We start from the raw sequence: 22,263 nt of genomic DNA, 5'->3' as shown, positions 1-22,263 counted from the left end.
ATGTGCCCAGTCTCTCTCTTATCATACAAATGCGCACGCATGCACGCGCACAAACACGCACACGTACACGCACGCGCACACGCACACGCACACACACACTAGTGTTGGTTAATCCCAGCGGCCCGGCAGAAGATAATCCTTCAGATGAACGTGTGGATTCCCCTGTAATCAAATTATTGATATTCCTCTCAGCTCTTCACCTCCTTCCCTAACCTCGCACAGGGGTGAGAACATCGCCAGAAGGTGAGGACAGGCCAGAGGAGGCCAACGGGGGCTACAAGGGGGGAGCTGAGAACAACAGGGAGAAGCCGAAGTAGAGGAAGACTCAGGAATACTTGAACGAAGTTGACGGTTTCATCACGATAAAGAATGACTGATGAGTATTAGAAATCTTGGCAAGCTTCTTTAAAGGACCTTAAAAGGGAGGATGGCTTCATGGGGGCAGTCTAGAGGTTCTGGGTTTGATTCCAATGATCCCATGGTTACCGGCTCATAAATAGCATCTATCTCATAGATCTGATAACGCTCTCTGTTATAGCAGTGGATCCATATGCTGAAGTGCTCTGCTTGAGCAGAGACACGGGCTGATGCGGGTTTCTGCAGCTCAACAGAATAGTCTGCCTTGTACCTGCTGTGATTTTGTAATTACTTCTGTGCCCGAGATAAGATAAGCACATCAAAAAATCGGATTTAGTTTAATGGGGAAAATAAACCATCCGTGGTTCATAAGATGTGATTCATAGCACAATAATTGTGAAGGTCATTACAGTTTTTTAAGCTTTTTTGTTTAATCAAACTGCTCCTGTGCGAGAATAAACTGTGTACCCTTGGCTGCCAAACTGAAATTAATGTTTTGTATTTCTTGTATTTCTCAAAGAGGTTAATCACAGGAACGCTTGTGTTTGGGTGGATTATGATGGAAGGTGAAGGGTGGTGGAAACAAAGCTTGGCCAAGTCACACATTGGATTAGAACAACACACATCCACAGCAGACATTTCTGAAAATAAGCAAGTGCAAACGGCGGGAATTGATGGTGCGAGTGATGTCATGTAAAAGGAGACTTGGCCTACTTCACCCGTGTCATTAGGTAGCAGAGAGACATCCATCACTACAGAGGTGCTCTGGTATGGACACACTGTAGCGGGGTGGAATGACCCAGCGTTATTTTATACAGTTCTCTCACACGCCCAACTACCTCCGTCTCCATGGAGACAGTGGAATAAGTCTTCACAGCAATGTGTGTGTGTGTGTGTGTGTGTGTGTGTGTGTGTGTGTGTGTGTGTGTGTGTGTGTGTGTGTGTGTGTGTGTGTGTGTGTGTGTGTGTGTGTGTGTGTGTGTGTAAAAAAGTGCGTATGACTTTGAGAGATGAAGAACTTGAGAGAAAAATTGTGTAGAGTGTTACATAAGAACAGCATGAAGAAGAGAGATAGCAGGAGATAAAAAGCATGAGAGAGATAGTACGAGAGAGAGAGCACAAGAGAGATAAAAGGAGAGAGACAGAGAGAGAGAGAGAGAGAAAGACAGAGAGAGAGAGAGACAGAGAGAGACAGAGAGACAGAGACAGAGACAGAGACAGAGACAGAGACAGAGAGAGAGAGAGAGAGAACCACCAGTACCACTGATAAAAAAGACGGAAAGAAATAAACGATTGAAGACATCAGAGATCAGAAGGGTGAGAAAGGCACAGTGAATTGGGCAGCAAGCGATGCATCAGACGAGAAGTCACACAGTAGGTGTGAATACACACACACACACACACACACACACACACACACACACACACCACACACACAACCACACACACACACACACACACACACACACACACACACACACACACACACACACACACACACACAGAGGAGGTATACAGGGTAGACATGGTAACAAGGCAGACAAACAGGCAAGTTGGGGGGGGGGGCACGGCATGAAGTCACTGTTGTGGTCTGTGGTTGGAGCAGAGCTGCGGCCGTGGTTTGCCTGCAGCGTTTACAAACTCTCTTATGTAATCCTGTAGCTGTGTACTGCCTAGAATAAAGCTAGCACTCGCCACTAAGATCATATTGGTGATCCACACACAGTCACACACCATCACACTCACACACTGACCCATGACTGAACATTTTGTCACAGTAATGGTTTGACAGGGGCGGATTAATGAGGAATCTGGGCTAAATAAAGGCGAGATACTGCATCAGGATAAAGACAAAACGGCCTGCGTTTAAACACGGACAAAATAACAGGAGGCGGACGAGAAAAACAGATGATGTCATGTTTTAACCGACCCGGGCGTGGTTCTGTCAGAGACAGACCCGTTTGGTTCTGTTCTGGTTTCCTGTGGCTCGTTCTGGTGTCATCCTCTTGCCTGTAGGATACCTGTTCTCAAGCTCTGAGCTGGGTCTATTGTGAATGTTCATGTGGCCTTTCTGATCTTCAAGGGATTATTTTGCGCGTGTGTAGACAAAGTAACAACAGGGTGGCTTTGTGCACGTCAGTAGAAGGTCTGGTGGTTAATATCAACGATCAATGGCAGTTCTTCCATCATTACATTTCAATGAAAGTCTTGTCCTCTGAATGCTAGTTAACACACATGCACACACGCGCACACACACACATCCAGGCAAACATGCTCATACACACATCCGCGCACACCAACACACACAAAGCAGGTTTTCCTTAAGGATCCCTACATTAACTTTTTCCAACACATTTTGTATACGTTGGTTAATTTAACCGCCGGGATATTATGATAGATGCACAATGCAGTTGCTTAGCGACAGACAAAAATATGGAGAAGAAGAACACGATGATAACAATGATGGTGATGATGATGATGATGGTCCGATCTAATGAGTGAATTAACCTGGCTAATGCGAGAACCTCCAGACACACGAGCACACATGCGCACGGCGCCTCCAGCAGGACAGGTTAAGCAGGTCTCCTCCCCAGAGAGGCCATCGCTGACGCAGGCGCTAAAGCGCGCCGGTGCGGCGGCGGCGGCTATTTCTGCCGGCGGCCCGGGTTTTCCTGCGAGCCGCCTGGCAAAAGGGTTAATGAAGCCGTTAGGGCTGCGAGCACAGCTCTGCGCTCGGCCTAAGCGCTCCTGCGGGCCGAGGGGGCCGGTGGTACCAGAATACCACAAGTGTAACTACGCGTCATCGGAGCTGCCGGCCGGAGGCTGAGAGTGAGCGCGATGGAACACTGACGCAGCTGCGACGTCATGGCAACGGCCCGATGGAGCCTGAGGTCGGGGACCACGGTTGTGGAGCTGCGCTCTTCGGGATTAAACGCTGCATTTGACAGCGAGCGAGGGAAAAAGCCTCATAATGTCGTAGGCCAATGCTAAGGCCATTGTGACATGTGCATTATTCTTTAATCCTGCTCCTAATATAGACCTGTACGATCAGGTTTATGACAGTAGGCTCTCTGGGAGCTATGTCGTAGATTGTGTACAATTTTGTCCTGATTGAAATGTCATACATGTATATAATAATAATACAATTAACATACATGAATAACTGCAGACAAACACACTTGGCTGTAAGTTGGCTGTAACACACACACACGCACACAGAGACTCACACACACAGTGTGTCTATGCTGGGATAGTACAAGTAGAACATCCCCCCCCCCCATGCCAAGCTTTCAGCGTAAGTGGCGGGAGTCTGGTAATCCAGGACGGAGAGCCAGACTCTTCCATTGTGCATCTTTTACCTTTGACCTTGCGTCTCGGCTAGCACTTAGCACTACGGAACACAGGGACAGTGCAATGGAGGAGGCTGGGGGGGAGACACACACAGAAAGGTAGTGTGGGGAGAGGGAAAAGGCGTGGTGGGTGTGGAGGCCCGATGCAATGTAAAATAAAACATGGCAGAGTGACTTTGTGAGAGAACACATTGCGTGCAAACCCAAACCAACCCAACCCAACCCAAACCTTGAACCACTGCCCAACTGGACCTGATGGATGGAAAACGATGAACCTCAAAAAAATCATAGACTCCTCCTTATAGTCAACATGCAGAGAAAGGGAAAGTTGCTGGAAGATACGAGGATCAACCCGTCACCCTGAAACAAAACCCTCCTCTTTACTTGGAGACGTTTCTCCTTGCTGCGGAGTCTCTCTCTTTAAAAACAGTAAACTTTGGGGCTCCCCGGGCACCATTCAGGCGGAGTCCTTACAGCAGAGAACCGGGTTTGATTCCTGCCCGTGTTCCTATGCTTCACGTCCTCCCCTCTCTCTCTCCCATACCTTCCTGTCAACTCACTTATCCTCATGACTAAAAAGCATAACAAATGTCATGTTCATCATGCATGTGGAATGCCACGGAGGGACGGGAGCCGTGCACTATAAGGCAGCACACTGAGCCACCCACTAACTAGCACAGATACCTGCAGTCTCTCTCTCTCTCTCTCTCTCTCTCTCTCTCTCTCTCTCTCTCTCTCTCTCTCTCTCTCTCCTCTCTCATAGCACTGACTTCCCAGTGTGTTTTAAATCTGAAATTCAAATATATTCAGAGGGACGCAGGAGTTAAATCGTTCGTGCTGCACCCCGTGTTTGTCGAGGTCCTTAAATCATTTGTTGAAATCACTCGTAATACGCACCACACACAGGCAGACTCACCCAAACAAAGAGACAACCGCACACACACACACACACACACACACACACACACACACACACACACACACACTCACAACAAATGAACGCTGACAAGAACATGGGTTCATTCGACGCATCTCATGCTGACATCCGATACTTGAGAGATATCCTCTAATTAATGAAAGTAAAACAATAAACCTCTTGCCTCAAATGATAACATAATTCTACACAAACACACACAGTCACAGACTGGCTCTGTGTTCTGTTTATCAGGGCCGAGCCCATCGATCATCCCGGTCTGGTTGCCCGGGTAACCCTGTTAGTATTCAGAGCACGGAGCTCCGGCTTGCAGGGAGAGGTGTGTGCATGCGTGTCAGTGTGTGTCTCTGTGTGGGTGTGTGTATGTGTGTGTGTGTGTGTGTGTGTGTTACTTAGGAAGTGGAGATTCCCATTGGCTCTAAGGTGAAATTGTCACCGGATCAAGCATTCTTCCCTCCTTTTGTGTGTGTGTGTGTGTGTGTTAGTATGTGTGTCTATGTGTGTCTGTGTGTGTGTGTGTGTGTGTGAGTGAGAGAGTGTGTGTGCGTGTGTCAAGCGCACCGTAAGTGCAAAACATCTATCTGATCGCAATCATTTCCCATTCCTCTCTGCTTCCACGCCTCCCCCATTCGTACTAAGCATCCACCTGCGTAGCCCCCCATCCCGCCTCCGCCACAGACCCCCACCGGCTCTGCCAACCTCATTCTTCTCCTAACTCCACGTTACCTTTAACCCGCCCCCCTTCCTCCACTCACTGACTTTCTACCCCCCTCCCTCCCTCCCTCCCTCCCTCCCTTATTTTCCATTCATATTCTGCGGCTCTGAACCTCATTCATAAGCAGCACCACTCCTTACAGCGGCAAAGAGTGAGGGAGGGAGGGAGGGAGGGAGGGGAGAGGAGAGACGAGAGGAGTGGAGGAGGGCGTGATGGAGGGAGCAGAGGGGTGGAGGGGGGGGTGGAGGGAGGGTTGCCCCCACTGGCTGCTGCATGCGGAGGGCTCCCTGAAAGCAGCCAATCTGAATTCTGATGTGATGAGCAGGAGTGAAATGATGGGGTGTGCATCCATACGCCTCCGCCTCCTCCTCCGCCTCCTCCTCCTCCCCCGCACTTTTTTCCGTCATTTCTTTTCCCCTCTCATTGATTCACCAGTATCTCCATTCATCCCACTTACTCGATCCATTCACAAAACGCGCGTGTCACCCGTCTCTTCCTCTGGCGCAGATGTTTCGTGGCGTGCACTTTCTTTCTCTCTACGTCACCACGGTCGCCCGACGTGTTTGACGCGTGTGCGTGGGTGGATGTGTACGTGGGTGGATATATGTGTGCGCGTCGTGAGCGGGAGTGGACTGTCTGCCAGTGATTTAGAGCAGAGGACACTGCAGTTAAAAGAACAAATAAAAAAGCACTGCGTGTTTCCCCCCCCCCCATCCACCTCCCCCGGTCTCCCTCCTCTGTTGTTCTATTGCACCTAAGGCACCCAATGGGAATACCAATCCACCGTCAATCGCCCTGATCATCACTGCCGATAATTAACGTTTCGTCAAACCAATTAGGATTTCCGGGAGTTGGGGGGGGGGGGGGGGGGGGGGGGGCGGCACGCCTTCGGCATGATTAAGAAACGAGGAGCCAATGGGGAGACGGTGAGAAAGTCCCCTCAAGAGAGAAGGGAACAAAGAAGTAGGCCGGCGTTAAATACATCAAGCCGATGTGAGGGAGGAAGCGTGGAGGAGGGAGAACGAGGGCAGGGTCACGCCCAGGCTCGATGAGGACCTGATAGGGGCCGTATCTGATCCGCTGCCGCCGCAGCCGCCACCGCCGCCGCCGCCGCCGCCGCTCGCTACTGGAACACAGGGTGGCTAACAATAGGAGGAAGGGCAGCGGGCGTGAAATGACCACGGAGAGCGGAGGGGGCGGGGGGGGGGGGGGGGGGGGGGGGGGGGGGGGTGTGGTGGGTGTGTGTGTGGTGTGTGTGGTGTGGTGTGTGTGTGTGGTGTGTGTTGTGTGTTGTGTGTGGTGTGTGTGTGTGTGTGTGTGTGTGTGTGTGTGCGTGTGTGTGTGTGTGCGAGTGTGTGTCAGGAGAAAGAGAGGGAGAGAGAGACTAGTGTCGGGGACATGAGGTTGATAGAAGGAGAAAAGCATAACGCCAGTGACCGAGAGATGTGAGGGGAGAGTGAGAGAGACATGTGAGGAGAGACGGAGAGAGGTAGAGGGAGGGGGAGATGAAGAGAGATCTAGAAAGCGTTGCAGAGAGCGAGACAGAAAAAGAGAGACAGGCAGACGACTTGACGGTGTGAAATGCGTGTGGACAACCTGTGTTGGATGGCGGATAGGAAAACAGAGGGCCAGTGACACGTGAGACAGCATGTTTCTGGACGATATTGAAACGTATGAGAGATGATCTGCCCGGGGGGAGAGACCAGCAGGCAGAGGAGATCTGCGAGGGGGGGGGGGGGAGGAGGAGGCCGTCCTGGGCCCGGTGGATCTGATATCAGCTGGGTCCTCTAACAGCTGCTGAGGACTGACTGCTGACTTCATAAGTTCTCTGCTTATATCCTCACGGCACCATGCTGCCAGACACTTTCCATCCCATCAGCGGTTTGTGTTTGTGCGAGTGTGTTTGTGTGTGTGCGTGCGCGTGTGTGTGTCTGTGCACACACATCTGACGCTGTGGAAATAAATGGGGTGTGCAAGACCTTCACCTCAGATCTTCTTGGTAACACTGACACAAAAAGAAATTGGGCGTCCTCCTACATGTCAGCGTGTGACTCTCCCCCGGCCCAGCCATGCCTCCCCTCGCCCTCCAGGGTGAGACAGACCTGCATCGCAGATCCCCCGGTCAGACATGACGACGTTCGCCGGGGCCGCCAAGACAAAAGGCTGCTGGATATCATCACCAGCGGGCCGCACGGCCCCTGTTGTGTAAAGTGGTGCCCCAGTTAACACATTGCCCCCCCCCCCCCCCCCACTCGGCTATATAAAGACAGGTCTGTGGACACATAGATGGAGCCATTTGATACTCAATACTGACGGAGTCTGACCGCGAGGGAAAAGTGTTTGGGCGAGGCCAGCCCTCGAGGCAGACGACGGGAGGGGAAGTGCGGGAGGGAGGTAAAAGGTGATAAAGGGATGAGTGGGGTGAAGGGGGTGTGGCCTTGCGTCGGCTGCCAACAAGGGGGTGGGACGGCTCGATCGGGGGAACACACCCAGTTGTAGGAGGGGAACCTCATGAGGAAGCAGGATATATATACACCGTTTATTTGGTGCTTTGTGCTCTCCCACATACAGTGAGGTCAGCAAGGGCGCATAGTATTTTCTGGAGGGGACATCCATTATATCTACATTACCACTTTTAGGCAATCACAACATATTTACCTATTTTATAGAACCATTGGTTCTCTGAAAATAGACAGAGGTATAACTTGCCGTTCGTTTGTGCAACGATTCAGTCAACAATAAATAGTGGGAACGAAAAAAAACTTGAAAAAGTGTATGTGTGAATCGTTTCAAAAGTCTAGTTTGCTACTATTTAAGAAGACATTTCCAATCACATCATTCATTCAGAAATAATGTTGTGGCAGTGGTTGGGGATGATGGCTGGTTGAAGCAGCCTCACCTGGCCGAATCTGATTGGACTCTGCAGAGGCTTCACACCTGTTGTGCATTGAGCAATCAGTTTGTAGAGGCTAACCAGCCATCTCCCCAAGCATTCTGGAGATCTCCTGCATGGCAGCGGAGCACTCCTGCCATGTTCATTAACTACAACTTCAACATAAACCGGGTGTAACTTTACAAGCCTGTGCCCTTTATGTTTGGAGCCCAGAAAAGTCCCCTGGGTGGAATGCAGCAGCCACTTAGGATTGTCCTTTGCTTCACTTCTATCAGACTCCGCCTGGTGAGTCGGCTTAAATCAGCCATCATCCGCACACTCCCACAAATGAATATTAGGGGGGGGGACAACTTGATGTTTCTCAGATGTTGAAGGGGAGAAGTAAATATAATTATTGCATCAAGCCTGATCACATCCTTGAAACAAGTTGTAGAGTTCAGATTGTGGTATAATGGCGCCAGAGCAGGTACAATGGAAGTTTATCAACAGGATCTGCCAGGAAAATCACGGAAGGTCAGGAGGGGCTCAACCTGGCAGACAGCAGGGTCATTTTGGGATATTTTGCCACATAGCACACAGAATACCTGACCCGTTAAGGTATAGGTTTTGAAGACTGAGTCGTGACACACATTCAGGGGAAGAAGTGAGCAAGATGCTCATCCCAAAAAGTCGCAAGGAAATGTTTTTCAAGGTGGCTAATTGAGAAACAGAGAAAAAACACCTAACCCGGCTTATGGTCTATCTATTGGCGGGGTGTTCACTCGGATTTACGCCGGTGGTGTGTGTCCAGCCGTGAATGTCAGATGGTTAATCATCCGGCCGCCCCCAAAAGCGCTGTTGTGCCCACTACCTCTAATTCTAGAGAATTGGCATGGATGTCATCGGTCCATTAGACCGTAGCACGCATAGTCATTGTGGATTATGCAACCCAATATCCAGTGGCATTACCACTATCCTCTCATTGGGGGTGCATACCACAAGCACTGTTTCAATTAATCTTCATAGTTGGAATACCAACAGATTCTAACTGATCAAGGCACGTATTGATTTGACATGCCTAACAAGTTGGTGCACAAAGCTCTTCAGAATTGGCTCGCCCCTCTGGTATTCGCAGAACAGGGGCACAGGCGGCACAGACCTCCTGATTTTGAAGGAGTTACACCTGCTTGCTGGTGACGTCGGTGCTCCAGGGGTGTAAAACTGAGTCTAACTCAATCTTCTCTAACCTACCAGAGCGCACATCGCTTATTAACCGCCACATAACATCCCAAGAAGTGAGAGTAAAGCAGGATTAAAGCAGGACACAAATGCAGGGCTGTTCAGGAAATGGGGGAAACAGTCACACTATGGCTAGTCTAGTCCCATTGGACTTGTTTGCAATTCCAACGGATCTATTTTCTGTGTGGACTACAACAATGTTAATGATGTGTCAAAGTTCAATGCGTATCCAATGAGTCAACATTATTTCATTATTTTTTGCCAGTGGATATAACCAAAGGCTACTTTCAAATTCCTTTTATCTCCAGAGCACAAGGAAAAAATGACCTTCTCCTCTGCATTCCGGTTGTTCTAATTCAATGCACTTCCTTTGGGTTGGCTTAGGGTCCCAGCCACCTTCCAGCGTGTCATGGACAGAGTGCTGAGTTCGCTGCTGCCTACCTTGATGATGTCATTATTCATAGGGACGCCTGGCAACGGCATATGCAGCGGATGAGGGAAGTGCTAGAGGCAGTGGTGTACCTTTTTGCCTAGAACTCTTGGAACGAGAGAGGAGGTACAGCACCGTGGAGAAGGAGGGTCTGGCCATCAGGTGGACTGTCGCCGCCCTACGTTTGCCTCGGGCGCTCATTCAACCTCTGTTCAGTCCACGCCCCTGCTTCACGGGCTCCCGCCCACGAAGGACACCAATGCACCGATCACCCGTTGGTCTCGCGCTTTACAGCCATTTAAGTTCAAGGTGATCCACAGGCGCCCAGATGGCGGTGGCTGACTTCCTCCTTCGCCATTCAGAGCAAGGTGAAGGGGGGGGAACAGGGAGGGGGTTGGTTGTCGGCCCTGGCCTGAGGCAGGCGGTGGGGACATGTGGCGTGAAGGGGGTGTCACTTGGGCCCAATCCCATTTCTACCCCTTTCCCCTTACCCCCCCCCCCCTTGTTTTGAAGGGGTATGGGGAAGGGGTAAGGGGAAATGGGATTGAGCCTTAGGCCCATTTCTACCCCTTACCCCTACCCGGAGGTGAGGATAATGAGAAAGCAAGAAAAAAACAGTTTTTTTGCCCTCTCTCGAACAGTGAGGTTGGGTCCGTGTCTTGTCGTTCGATGAGCATTGTGTTTGGTGGTACTCTGTGTTTGGCGTGTTTGTGTGTGTATGCGTCTGTGTTCATGGGATTCAAGGGTAGGGTATATGGGTGAGAGCAAAGGCCGATCACATCCTGGCAACAATAGGAAACGGTAATTTAATGTGCGTCTGATGTCCTAATCGTGCTGGCAAATAGACGCGCAACAGCTGGGGCCAATAAATGATGATTAGGACTCTCCGCGGGGCCACGATGATGTCACTAGGTGGACTATAAAAAGGGACGCACGCATGTCAGGCAACCAGTGGGTCGGACTCAAAGCATCCTGCATCGCTATACGTCACATGGTACATATGGAGGACGTCTGCGCGTGTGTACGCAGAGGTACGCAAACCTGATTCCAGGACCCCTCTTGCACAAACGGATGCAGTCCGTGCGATTGTCTGCCAAACTGTGTCAACAACGCAAGCAAATGTAGAAACACGTCCAATGAACAGCTGTTCACATTCACTCTGTGCATGGTAGGACTAAAAGGTAAAACTCCTGCAATCAGTATTGACTCACTATGTGTCACATCCAGTGTCTCCCCCCAAAGCCCCCCCCCCCCCTTTGACTCAGGAGACATGATATCATAGCAACCAGGTGTAGTGATGCAGAAGTGCAGAGGGAACATTATGTGAAAGAGGCTTGCAACCCAGAGGCTATCCCCCTCCTACCCCCCCCCCCCCCCTTCACCATCATCAGCCCCCCCCCTCCACTGCCGCGCTGGCAAGTGAGTGATTACATCATCGCCCAGGCCCCCCCAGGGGTGTGAGGGCCGAGCAGCTCTGACCCTGGGAGATCTTAACTCATTAGATCACTGTACTGGGCGCCCAGAGAGTCGTAAAAAAGCAGTGGCAGGCAGGAACAGGAGGCGCTTTACTTTTGATGATCGTTAATGCCTCCGTAATGTTGTGGTATATGTCATCCACAGAGGTACTGTGAAAGGCTATACACAGACACACACACACACACTGTAAAGGTGTACCATTCAAGTGTATGTGTTTTATCTGTGGCTGGGACTTAAGCCAACTTCTAATTTTGGGCTATGTTGACATCCATGTATTGTGATATCTAAATTAACAATACAAGTACTGCCCCGTGTAATGTGTTCAACTCTGATTGCGCCAATAGTTTCTTTATTAATTATCTGTAGATGGTTATGTGGTCACAATCTAAAGAACAACGGAGCGTATGAACGAAGACTGAACGAAAGAGGCCAGCCGAGCACAGATGTGGGTGAGGGAGAGTTTAAGGCGAAGGGGGGGGGGGGGGAGTAGGGCAGGAGGGATTCCTGACACCTAGACAATGGGGGGAGGGAGAGAGAGAGAGAGAGAGAGGGGGGAGAGAGAGAGAGAGGAGAGAGAGGAGAGAGAGAGAGAGAGAGAGAGAGGAGGGGAGAGAGAGGAGAGAGAGAGGAGAGAGAGAGAGAGAGGGAAGAGAGAAGAGAGAGAGAGAGAGAGAGAGAGAGAGAGAGAGAGCGCGCACTGACAAACAAACCAACAGAGCAGACAAGCTTGTGGGTGCAACAATGAGAGAAAACGGGGCAAAGGGAGAGCGGCGGGGAGAGAAAGAGAGAGGAATGGAGGCGGTAGGCACAAGTGGGTGAGCAGCGCAGTATAGAATCAAATCAAAACAGGATGCAGCACAAAGAACATCGCTAAATACACGGTGGTGATGATGGGAGCAGAGAACGCTGCTGCAGGAGTCGGTCACAGCTCTGATCCACAACAGCCACGTTCATGCTCTTAGAAGGAAAAACATTGGACAGGGACGGATTCTGCGGGAAGAAAATGTGAAAGGAGTGGCGAAGAGCGAAACAGACAGGGAGAACAGCAAATGGGAAAAGAGACGGTTGAACCCGTCGGACGCCTGCAGTACACCCCCACGGCCCCACCCCCCCCCCCCCCCCCACCATCTTTGTGTAGATTAGTCTAATGGAAGTGACCTCCATCTACTGGAGCAAAGATTCCCCTTCCCAGAGTCTCACGCCGTCCCCGCCCCTTTCTTTCATTGCCCTACAGTTAAATGGCGTTCCGCCGCGGTGCTGCTAATTCCTGCCCTGTCAGTTGAGATGAGGCCCATCGTCCGTGTGATTCATGGGACCCGGCCAGGGATGATTGCAACATGAGAATTGATAAGGGTTGCGACAAAGGGAATCTATTCATAGCATTTCATTACTAAAGCGAGATCGCATACATGTACCGTGTACAGTGGGCCTGGCAGCCTATGAATCCCCCTTGGCCTCAGCAGGGGTGTCTGTTTCTGTCTGTCCCTGCGTTACGCGATAAGATGAGATGCACTTCAATAGAAATGAGGGGTTCACATCAAGAAGTTTAAACAACCCTCTTTGTAACTTATTTATATATTTTGGTTTTGTTTCTGTTGTTGTTGTTCTCATCAATCTAAAGTGGCGTGGTTTTTTTTTAACTGCAGTCGGACAGTAATGATAATAAATATGAGATGAAAAAAAAAACTATATCCCAACCTTCTACACAACATTATTAAAGAGAACTCCTCGAAAAACACAGAGCAGCAGCAGAAAGGTAGCAGCAGGGCATGCATGCCCCCGTACGACGGATCACGTGCGTTTGGACGGCTCCCTGGATAACAACGTGGTCCTGAGATGAGAGCACTCGGCCATTGTCGCTGCTCACCTTGGGCTCGGACATCAGTATGCACACCGCGGTCTGCCCTGGCCCTGGCCCTGGCTCTGCTGCAGTGTGATGCAGGAGGACACGAGCACACCAATGGTTTTATCTATTTTTCTTTAGAAATAAACATTGGCCCGGCCTTAATGCTACTCACAGCTGCAGGGGTGTCACCGTGCCGCACTGTGCTACGGATAGGTGTGTGTGTGTGTGGGTGTGTGGGTGTGTATGTTTCTTGATAAATTAAGAATGGTAATGTGATGATCTCTACACAAATCGAGTGCATCAAAATGGTAAAAGGTGCCTCATACCGGAGCTAGAAAATATATGCTTTACCCTGAACAGGATAGGAACAGCCGAGTTATTATTCAACCAGGTTCACAATGAAGATAATAAAGACATCCTTCTCTAATGAAGTTGCGTATCGGTAAAGCTCTCGTCTCGCAGGGCAAAAACGTGCAAGAAACTGGAAACAAAGAACCAAAACAAGAGCTCTGCACTCTAAAGAATACCAATAATACCTTCTCGAAAACTCCAACACACACGAAAGCTTGCCACTACTTGACACAAAATTAACAAGGCCCCTTCCTCAAACACACAGGGCCAATGTGCATAGATGAACAAAGTGCATTCACAGTAATGATGGACCACTAGAGACCCCTAGCGTCGTTGAGGGGTAAAGCAGCAGACCATCCATCACTAACATCTGCCGAATAGCTGCTTACTGGATATACAGTATCATATTGTTAGAATAAACAATGCTCCATTTTTAAAACAAATTTAAATAAATCCTAAGACGCATCACAATGTAATTATCAAGCATGCATGAAACATGCAAGGGAAAACTGGTTTTGCTGCTGCTACATCTTGTGTGAGTCAAAAAAACAAACTGCTAATATAGCACAGCTGATTTGTCAGTTGCAACGATATTCCTGCATCAACATTAATTACGATGGTGTAGCAACCACAGCAACATGGTGAGATCAGGTGAACCCGCGTTCCTCCACTGAGCACCATGATCGCAGCGGCCTTCCATGTTTGTATTCACAGAGAGACTCTCGCCTGTGTAGAGTCTTGACCTCCTGTGTAGAGTCTTGACCTCCTTGAGCTGTTTTGTCATTCAAGTATTACCCCCTGATCCATGCATATTGATGATTCCCCAAAATGTCCTCATAATAAACTTTAGTAACTAACACTACGGATTGCACTTATTTACACTTATTGTGCATGAAATAATTATATTGACTCACCCAATTGCAGTGTCAACTCCTTTGATCAGTAACTTGAGTTAATGAAAGACTTGAGCCTGTTTGTCTTTCATAAACTGGGGGCAGTGTGTCTACAGCTACAACCAGGCTGTCCTCCACATTCAACCTGTTCCTCTGCTTTGGTTTCATGTGAGTCAAGGCTGAGAGGATCACTTCACATATATAAGTAGATCTGAAGGCAGAAGTTCATACACAGCAAGTTTCTCAGCTCAGGATATTCCACTTCAAAAAACACCCAAATGTGTGATGTTCTCAATCATCAACAAGCCAATCATACAGTAACTAGCAATGTGGCAAGTGAATACAATACAATGAATATAATGCAGTTGTATCAGAAATGTTTAGTTTGGGATTCTGCACAAGCAAACACCTCTTAATTCCTGCAACAAGTTCCCTTTCAGAAAGGGTGTTTAGTTCCAGGGGGATATTGTCACGTCTCCATTCCTCACTGAAACCTAAAAATGTTGACAGGCTTGTTTTCTTTAATCTGGTTTACATTTTAAGAAGCCTACCTACCTCTTTTATGCACAGAAAACACCCAAAGATACTGGTTGTGTGAATAAGAAAAGACAAGAGACTGAGGTTGATTGTTATTACTCCTGTTTTGTTGTCCAAAGCTGATGTGCTTCCTGTATCAGGCACCATCATATTTTTGTTGTTTCCATCTGTATCAGGTAAATTACTGCAATAATTGTTTTTATTAAAAAACAATTGTGAGATCATGATTTTAATTATAAGCAACAAAATCAGAAAAGATCAGAGTCCATGTGATTTGTGCTGTTCACAATCCAAGTCAGATGTGAGCAAAATATTATCCTCATATTTCTGATCTTTATGTTATAGCGACATCTGGCGGAAATGTTCTACAATTTGATTAAAAGAAACGAGAGCAATCGTTTAATGAAGAAATCCAAGCTAACAAATACCAGGTTCAATGAGCTACACTAGACAAAAGTACACCATTTCTTGCCAGACCTCCATCTTATACGTAACTTACTGACCATGTGCCAAGTGACAATAACAATGTTTGCTTCAGAATGTCCATTTGAAATGTCATTATATCATTGTGTCTCCTAATCGGGTTGTCAATTATATTAGAGTAATCTGAAGAAAAATCATAATAATCAAAATACTGGGCCAAAAGTAATCCCTCCAACGTTGCAATATTCATTATTAGGCTACCAGTGTCATTACATTATAATCGCAAAACGTAACTAAAAGGTGTACGAACCCAGCACCAGGATGGAGTCATCCTTGTTGATCAGGTTCTCCAGAAGATGCTTGAACTTGGAGAAGTCCCCGAACCAGTCGAAGCTCTGCTCGACCTGGTACCTCTCGTCCCAGTAGTCCACGTCTTTGTACCGCCGGTTTTCATCCGGCAAATGATCCATGCTGTCTGTACTTTGACCAAAAAAATAAGTTAGGTGTATGGGAGGAAACATTATTCAGTACCTTCATCACCCATGTTTCATTTGCATTCACATGTTGCTGACACTTTACTAAACGCTTATAAAGCATACAACTTTGATGCGTTCGTTTGAAAACGTCCACTTTGGGACAGTTTGTGTCATACGTCTAGTCATGTTATTACGATACACACACATGTGGTTTAACAATGTAATAATCAACACATTAGTACTTGGAGGTCCGTTGATACTATGACAGCCCTCGGGTCTCCCTGAGGGAGACCCTGACTGAGTGTCACGGTATGCGGGAGAATCCACTGGACACTCACGGCTAACATCTGTTAGCCACAAGTGCTGTTAATGTAACGCGATCACACACAAATGCTTCGACCTATGATCCCCTCTCACTCCATAGAGACTGGATGGACATCATAGAACCTCTAGCATGGCTTAAAAAAGACACTTACGAAGTTTCCACTCCCTGCGGTCCAATCCCGGTGGAGCGGAGTGAGTACACGTGTTGTGTTCGCTCCCAGCAGGTCACAAGGCATTGTGGGTAGAACGCCCCCTTACTGCGGTGGTGACTGGGTCGCTGTATTTCTGAGGAGCGTCTGCCAAAAACGAGCGTGTTTGTTTGTAAATCAATGTGATGTTTAATGTCTGTTGATGCATCTGGGATCGTTTCTTAACACCACTGAAGAAGAGGCGGGGCATGAAGTATTGTGTGCACGTGAATTATTGACTCAATGTTTTGGTGATATGGGATTTGGATTAGACATTGTTCTCATGCAAAGTATGTTCAGACCAACAAACGACCCACGCGGAGGGTTATTCTGAGTATTTCGAGGTAAACATTGCTTTCTTTATTTCCTAAGTTATGTACTTAGAAAAGATAATTGTCAAATGCAAACAATAACATGAATGCCTAATGATTTATCTGCCTTGTTGGTTTTGTTTCTTCTAGATGAAGAGACTAGTTGACCTACGTTTTATTCTTAAGGAGCTAACCAGGAGCCACCCGAGAATAATAACCAGAGACAGCCATACACACAAGGCATGTCATCCTAAAAACTTTACTGACTATGACACCATTAAACATGAATTCAAATTCCCCCAAATCTCTGGGCATTTTAATTTTGCAGAAGATGTTTTAGACAAGTGGGCAGAAAAAGAAAAGGTAACTTTTTATTTTTACTCTAAATATTGACATGTTATTGTGTGTGTGTGTGTGTGTGTGTGTGTGTGTGTGTGTGTGTGTGTGTGTGTGTGTGTGTGTGTGTGTGTGTGTGTGTGTGTGTGTGTGTGTGTGGCTATGATAGTGAAAAGCAATATAAAAGTATTTGGTTTAAATTAAGGAACAGACTCATAACAAATTCATATCTATGTTATTACTATTACAAATATATCTTACAGAACTTTTGCTGCCATTACTGATTGCCTATTTTGCACAACCACTTAACTTTTACAGAAACTAATGCTGCTACTTCCTACATATACAGTACATAGTAGACTCTTATATTTTATTGTCTATCTTTTTAATATTAATAAATGTCCCTATCTGTTGTGCACTTCAATGTTTACTTTTAGTGTTAGTAAATGTCTTGTCTTATCTGTTGTGACTGTGCACTTTAACTGTTCACTGTGAGATGGTGAGAAAAGTCTTCTCGATTCCTTTGTATGTCTGGGTCATGTGAAGTAATCAACCGTAACGCTGACTTTGACTTTGCCCTTACTTCTTGAGGCTGGCGGCAGAGCATCTAGCCCCGCGCTCTGGTGGGTAGATGGCCAGAGAAGGGAGGTTCAGTGGAGCTTTGAGGAGCTGGGCTTCCACTCTAGGAAACTGGCCAATGTCTTCACTGAGCTCTGTCAGCTCAGGCAACAGGACCGCGTCTTCCTGATGCTGCCCAGGATTCCAGAGTGGTGGCTGGTTAATATCGCATGCCTCCGTACAGGTATCTGTTTACAAAACTATGGATTAAGGCCACTTCCATGACTCAACTTTCCATTCACTATCTAGTCACAGTGGATAAAAGTATGTTTGTCAACTAGTTTTATTACAATGGGGTAGTATTATATCCTGAAAAATAATTCAAAATTAGAAGAAATTGTAGTTTGTACGAAGTTTTAGAATAACCAAGAGAGCCTGCTCAAGAGGTCAAACGTCTCTGAAGTATGTCAGCAAATGGCTCATAACGGGTTTCCATGTCCCCCAGGCACTGTGCTTCTGCCAGGGACCTGTCAGCTGACTGCCAGAGACATACTTCACCGGCTGCGCACCTCCGGGGCCAAATGTGTGGTCACAGACGAGTTCCTGGCCCCGCTGGTGGACGAGGTGGCCCCCCAGTGCCCTGCCCTGAACTGTAAAATAATAGTGTCTCACTCCAACAGCAGGCGGGACGGCTGGAGAAACCTCCAGGATCTGATGAGGTAAGCTGCAAAACAAATAGGGTATTATTTACTCATTTGGTTCAAAGTGGCCCACATCCAGAGCCTCTTTGTGAATTTGTGAATTCAGATGTATGTCATTACACAGAGGTAGGGGGTGAGGCATCTTGCAGAAGGATTCATACAGGTTGGCTGTGGCCACTGGGGATAAGACCCACTAACTTTCCGCTTGGATTGCAACATGCTAACCACTTCACTGTCCAGAGAATAAATAACCCTTAATTATTAAAAACTACATTCAGACGACATTCAATGCTTGCTTTTGTTATTACCACTAGTTGTGTCTATGTTGTGCTTTAATTTAGCAACGTGTCCAGCGACCATGTCTGTGTGAAGACCCCAGAGGTGACCCCATGAGCATCTTCTTCACCAGCGGCACAACAGGGTCTCCTAAAATGACCCAGCACAGCCAATGCAGCTTTGGGATCGGCCTAACTGTCAATGGAAAGTGAGTTGTACAAGCTGTGTCCCTCCATGATGGAATTATATTGAGAGACATTGTTTAGAAATGTAACTATTTGTAATTTTAACGTGGTCTTTAAGGAGGAGTAGTCATCGGGCTTGAGGATGCCTTATGCCATTTTCCTGTTCTTTGGGGATTGAACCCAGTACCATTTGGTTGTGGAGTCCAACACCCTAGCCACTATACCATCCAGAATTTAACAATCCAAGTGACTGGATTGTTTTCAACATGAACTCACCGTTCTGAGGTCTAATTTGTCAGTGATTGTTTATTTTAATGCTCTTGGTCATCATCCCATCTGCGGCTCCTTTCCTGAAACGGAGGTACTGGCTTGACCTGACGGCCAGGGACGTGCTGTGGAACACGTCCGACACAGGGTGGGCCAAAACGGCCTGGAGCAGCGTGTACGGCGCCTGGATCCAGGGGTCCTGCGTCTTCGTCCACCGCATGCCCCGCTTTGACACCTCCACCGTGCTCGAGGTGAGCCGGCCGCTGCCCTGGTCGGCTGGTCAGATGGATGCCCAGCTAGGAGCAGGAGGAGGGCGGCGGGGATTTGAAGATGGATTCAATTATTCTATCTGTGAATCTGGTCTTTTTTTAAGTAAACAATTAAAATCCACATATTTTTCCTCCAATCCGCAACACCAAACCAAATGTTTATTTCCTGCCAGAAACAGTTAACGCTAAGCAGCTTTGCTTTTTTGTTTTCTTTAGACATTGTCCAAGTTTCCCATCACCACGTTCTGCACCGCTCCGACGGCCTACCGCATGCTCATTCAAGAAGATATGTCAAAGTAGGTCGAATCTGTTCAGTTGCCTTCCTGTTATTTACATAATTACTGTGAGAGTAAATCAAAGGTGGCGTTGTTGGGTCACCGCCACGGTTAAAACACAAACTTTGGATTTCTCTCTCTCTCCTCAGGTACAGCTTTGGGTCGTTGCAGCACTGTGTGTGTGCCGGGGAACCCATTAACCCAGAGGTAATGCAGAAGTGGAAGCAGGCCACCGGACTGCATATCTATGAAGGATACGGACAGACGGAAACGGTGAGGAAATACCAAATTCTCTTGTATGTTAAAAAAAACTGAATTGCTTTCCCTGATACAAACGTAATCCTCTCATAGGTCCTGATTGCCGGTACCTTTAAGGGGATGGACATCAAGCCGGGGTCAATAGGAAAGGCATCCCCAGCATATGATGTGCAGGTAAGGGACAGCGACACCTTTGAAGACAGCAAGCACGACCTCAGGAACCAGAGATAAGAGACATCAAAACACAAACCAACATCCATGCTTTTTTTTCTTCTGTCAGATTGTGGATGACGAAGGTACTCCCCTGTCCAAAGGAACAGAGGGCAACATTGGCATCAGAGTCAAACCAGACAAGCCCTTTAGTCTCTTTACTGAATACACAGTGAGTAGGATGGTTTGATTTGTCTTGCATCTGGACGGTTGCTGGTTCAATCCCCGGCTTCAGATGCTCTACGTATTGATGTCTTTGGGCAAGAAACCTCTTAATATCTTCTATGCTTCTCCCGACAAACTGTTTTTCACCCCGCACTGTTAACCGGTGTCTGTGTGGGTGTCTGTGTATGTGTGTGTGTGTGTATCTGTCTGTGTGTCTGTGCGTGCGTGCAAAATGATTTGAGCAAAGATTTTGGCAATCTTTCTATGTTCTTTCAACTGTGTGAATGACCTCTCAACACTGACCGCCACAGGGGGATCCGGAGAAGACGGCAGAGTGTTACCGGGCAGACTTCTACCTGACCGGAGACAGGGGGTACATGGACGAGGACGGCTACCTGTGGTTTGTGGGACGCGCCGACGATGTCATCCTTTCGGCTGGGTACGAGTGACTACCGTGGTTCAAAGTGGCCCCTTTTTCGATGTTGATGCAAAATATTGGAAGAATAAATTAACTAGTTCACTCCGGGGGTTCAGGTACCGGATTGGTCCGTTTGAAGTGGAGAACGCTCTGATTGAACATGAGGCCGTCGCAGAGTCGGCGGTGGTGAGCAGCCCAGACCCAATCAGAGGGAGGTACGCACAACGGCCATGCAGTTATCACAATAATGTAGTTTCCCCTCCTGGAGTAATACTTTGAGAGTCTGTGCCGACCAGAGGCTAAGTATACATTCCTCCCCCAGGTGGTGAAGGCGTTCATCGTCTTGACGGCCGAATACGAGTCTCACGATAAAAGCCAGCTGGTGGCAGACCTGCAGACGCATGTCAAACAGGTCACGGCACCGTACAAGTACCCACGCAAGGTATAGTGTGACTACACACACATACTCTTAGATAGCATTATAGACATGCATGCCGTTGACAATATAGTAAAACAAGGTGATCTTGAAGTTGAATGTTGTCTCTGTTTTCAATCCAATGTCTCCAGATTGAGTTTGTGGAGCAGCTGCCAAAGACCATAAGTGGCAAGATTAGAAGAGTAGAGTTACGCAAGAGAGAATGGAGCACCAAACCGGAGGCTGAATGATACTACAATTTTATGCAGCATATATATATTCTCAAATACAATTTTTTTTTTTGTTGATAAAGCATATTTGAGACTCGAATTACAGATGTGCAAAAGCTGTTTCTCACACACAAAACTTGAGAACAAAATAATTAAAGAAATAACAAAAAAGTATTATCGTCTACATTTTTTACAGTCTGACTTTTAGCAGCATGACATGAATAAAGCTTTAGACTTTATGTTTCTGAATAGGCAATAACGATGAATTACATATACAGCCATCAGGCAGTAGAATATCCAACGGCTTCACAAACCTAGTTTCCTTAAAAGTAGCCACTCCTTATTTTACAGCAACTGTATCTGTAGTCCCATTCCTCACTGACCAGAATACTGGATACATATGCGCTGAAGCACTGTCGGAAAGTTGACCATTAGGTGTATTGGTATATGTGTGACCACTGACCACTGACCAGTCACATTCCAACATTGAAGTTAAGTCGATGGACCTTGCATGGATGGATGTAATGTTTTCGTTCCTCCAGCAGATGGTAGTATCTGACGGCCAGTTGTCATCTCTTTACCTCAACGTTAGATAATCCAACAAAGATAAATATAATATTATTCTGCCAAAGTAGATTGAGTTACATTCCATCTGTTTCAAAACGTTAATATTGTAAGACTATCCAAGATTGGTTGGTCTACTGCTGTACACAAAAAACGTTTAAAATGTAGTGGATTACATATTATGGGACATAATGCATTCATAAGCCAATAAGAAATGTGTGAAAAACAAAAATCAAGTTTGCTCTTATCTGTCAATAGGTCTAGGGTTATATATTAACAAAGACCAGATTCTCATGGCAGCTCTTTGAGCTTCAGCTTTACACATCTGACACTTCTGAATCAGCTTTAGAAATGCAGTGCACTGGGCTGTATGAAATTATTGGGGGCACCCTACCTTCTATACACCCCACCACC

At 47.4% G+C, this 22,263-nt stretch overlaps 2 protein-coding genes across 4 annotated transcripts in view; one reads left to right on the top strand and one right to left on the bottom strand.

Moving 5' to 3' along the window:
* The window catches only part of ece2a (endothelin converting enzyme 2a), an 80,031-nt gene extending 63,490 nt beyond the window's left edge, over positions 1 to 16,541 (bottom strand). The window contains exons 1-2 of one of the 3 annotated variants that reach the window (XM_056596391.1): positions 16,376 to 16,541; positions 15,734 to 15,898 (exon numbers count right to left, since the gene is read on the bottom strand). In XM_056596391.1, the coding sequence (XP_056452366.1) occupies positions 15,734 to 15,893 (160 nt within the window). In that variant the 5' untranslated portion in view covers positions 15,894 to 15,898; positions 16,376 to 16,541. Of the gene's footprint in view, positions 1 to 15,733; positions 15,904 to 16,375 lie in introns of all 3 variants that reach the window. The other 2 variants (XM_056596390.1, XM_056596392.1) reach the window with 2 other exon arrangements.
* acsm3 (acyl-CoA synthetase medium chain family member 3) lies at positions 8,335 to 21,469 on the top strand. The gene is given in 16 exon segments (XM_056596393.1): positions 8,335 to 8,534; positions 16,873 to 17,085; positions 17,650 to 17,860; positions 18,122 to 18,335; positions 18,659 to 18,690; positions 18,693 to 18,801; positions 19,140 to 19,296; positions 19,531 to 19,610; positions 19,739 to 19,862; positions 19,941 to 20,021; positions 20,128 to 20,229; positions 20,534 to 20,661; positions 20,757 to 20,855; position 20,921; positions 20,963 to 21,082; positions 21,208 to 21,469. Coding segments are annotated over 16 exon segments (1,857 nt in total). The 5' UTR covers positions 8,335 to 8,447; the 3' UTR covers positions 21,307 to 21,469.
* The last annotated feature ends 794 nt before the right edge of the window (positions 21,470 to 22,263 follow it).

Source organism: Gadus chalcogrammus, chromosome 8 (genome assembly GCF_026213295.1).
Source record: "Gadus chalcogrammus isolate NIFS_2021 chromosome 8, NIFS_Gcha_1.0, whole genome shotgun sequence".
Taxonomy (NCBI): domain Eukaryota; kingdom Metazoa; phylum Chordata; class Actinopteri; order Gadiformes; family Gadidae; genus Gadus; species Gadus chalcogrammus.
Note: the sequence above shows the minus strand (reverse complement) of the source record. Positions and strands in the feature narration are given on the sequence as shown.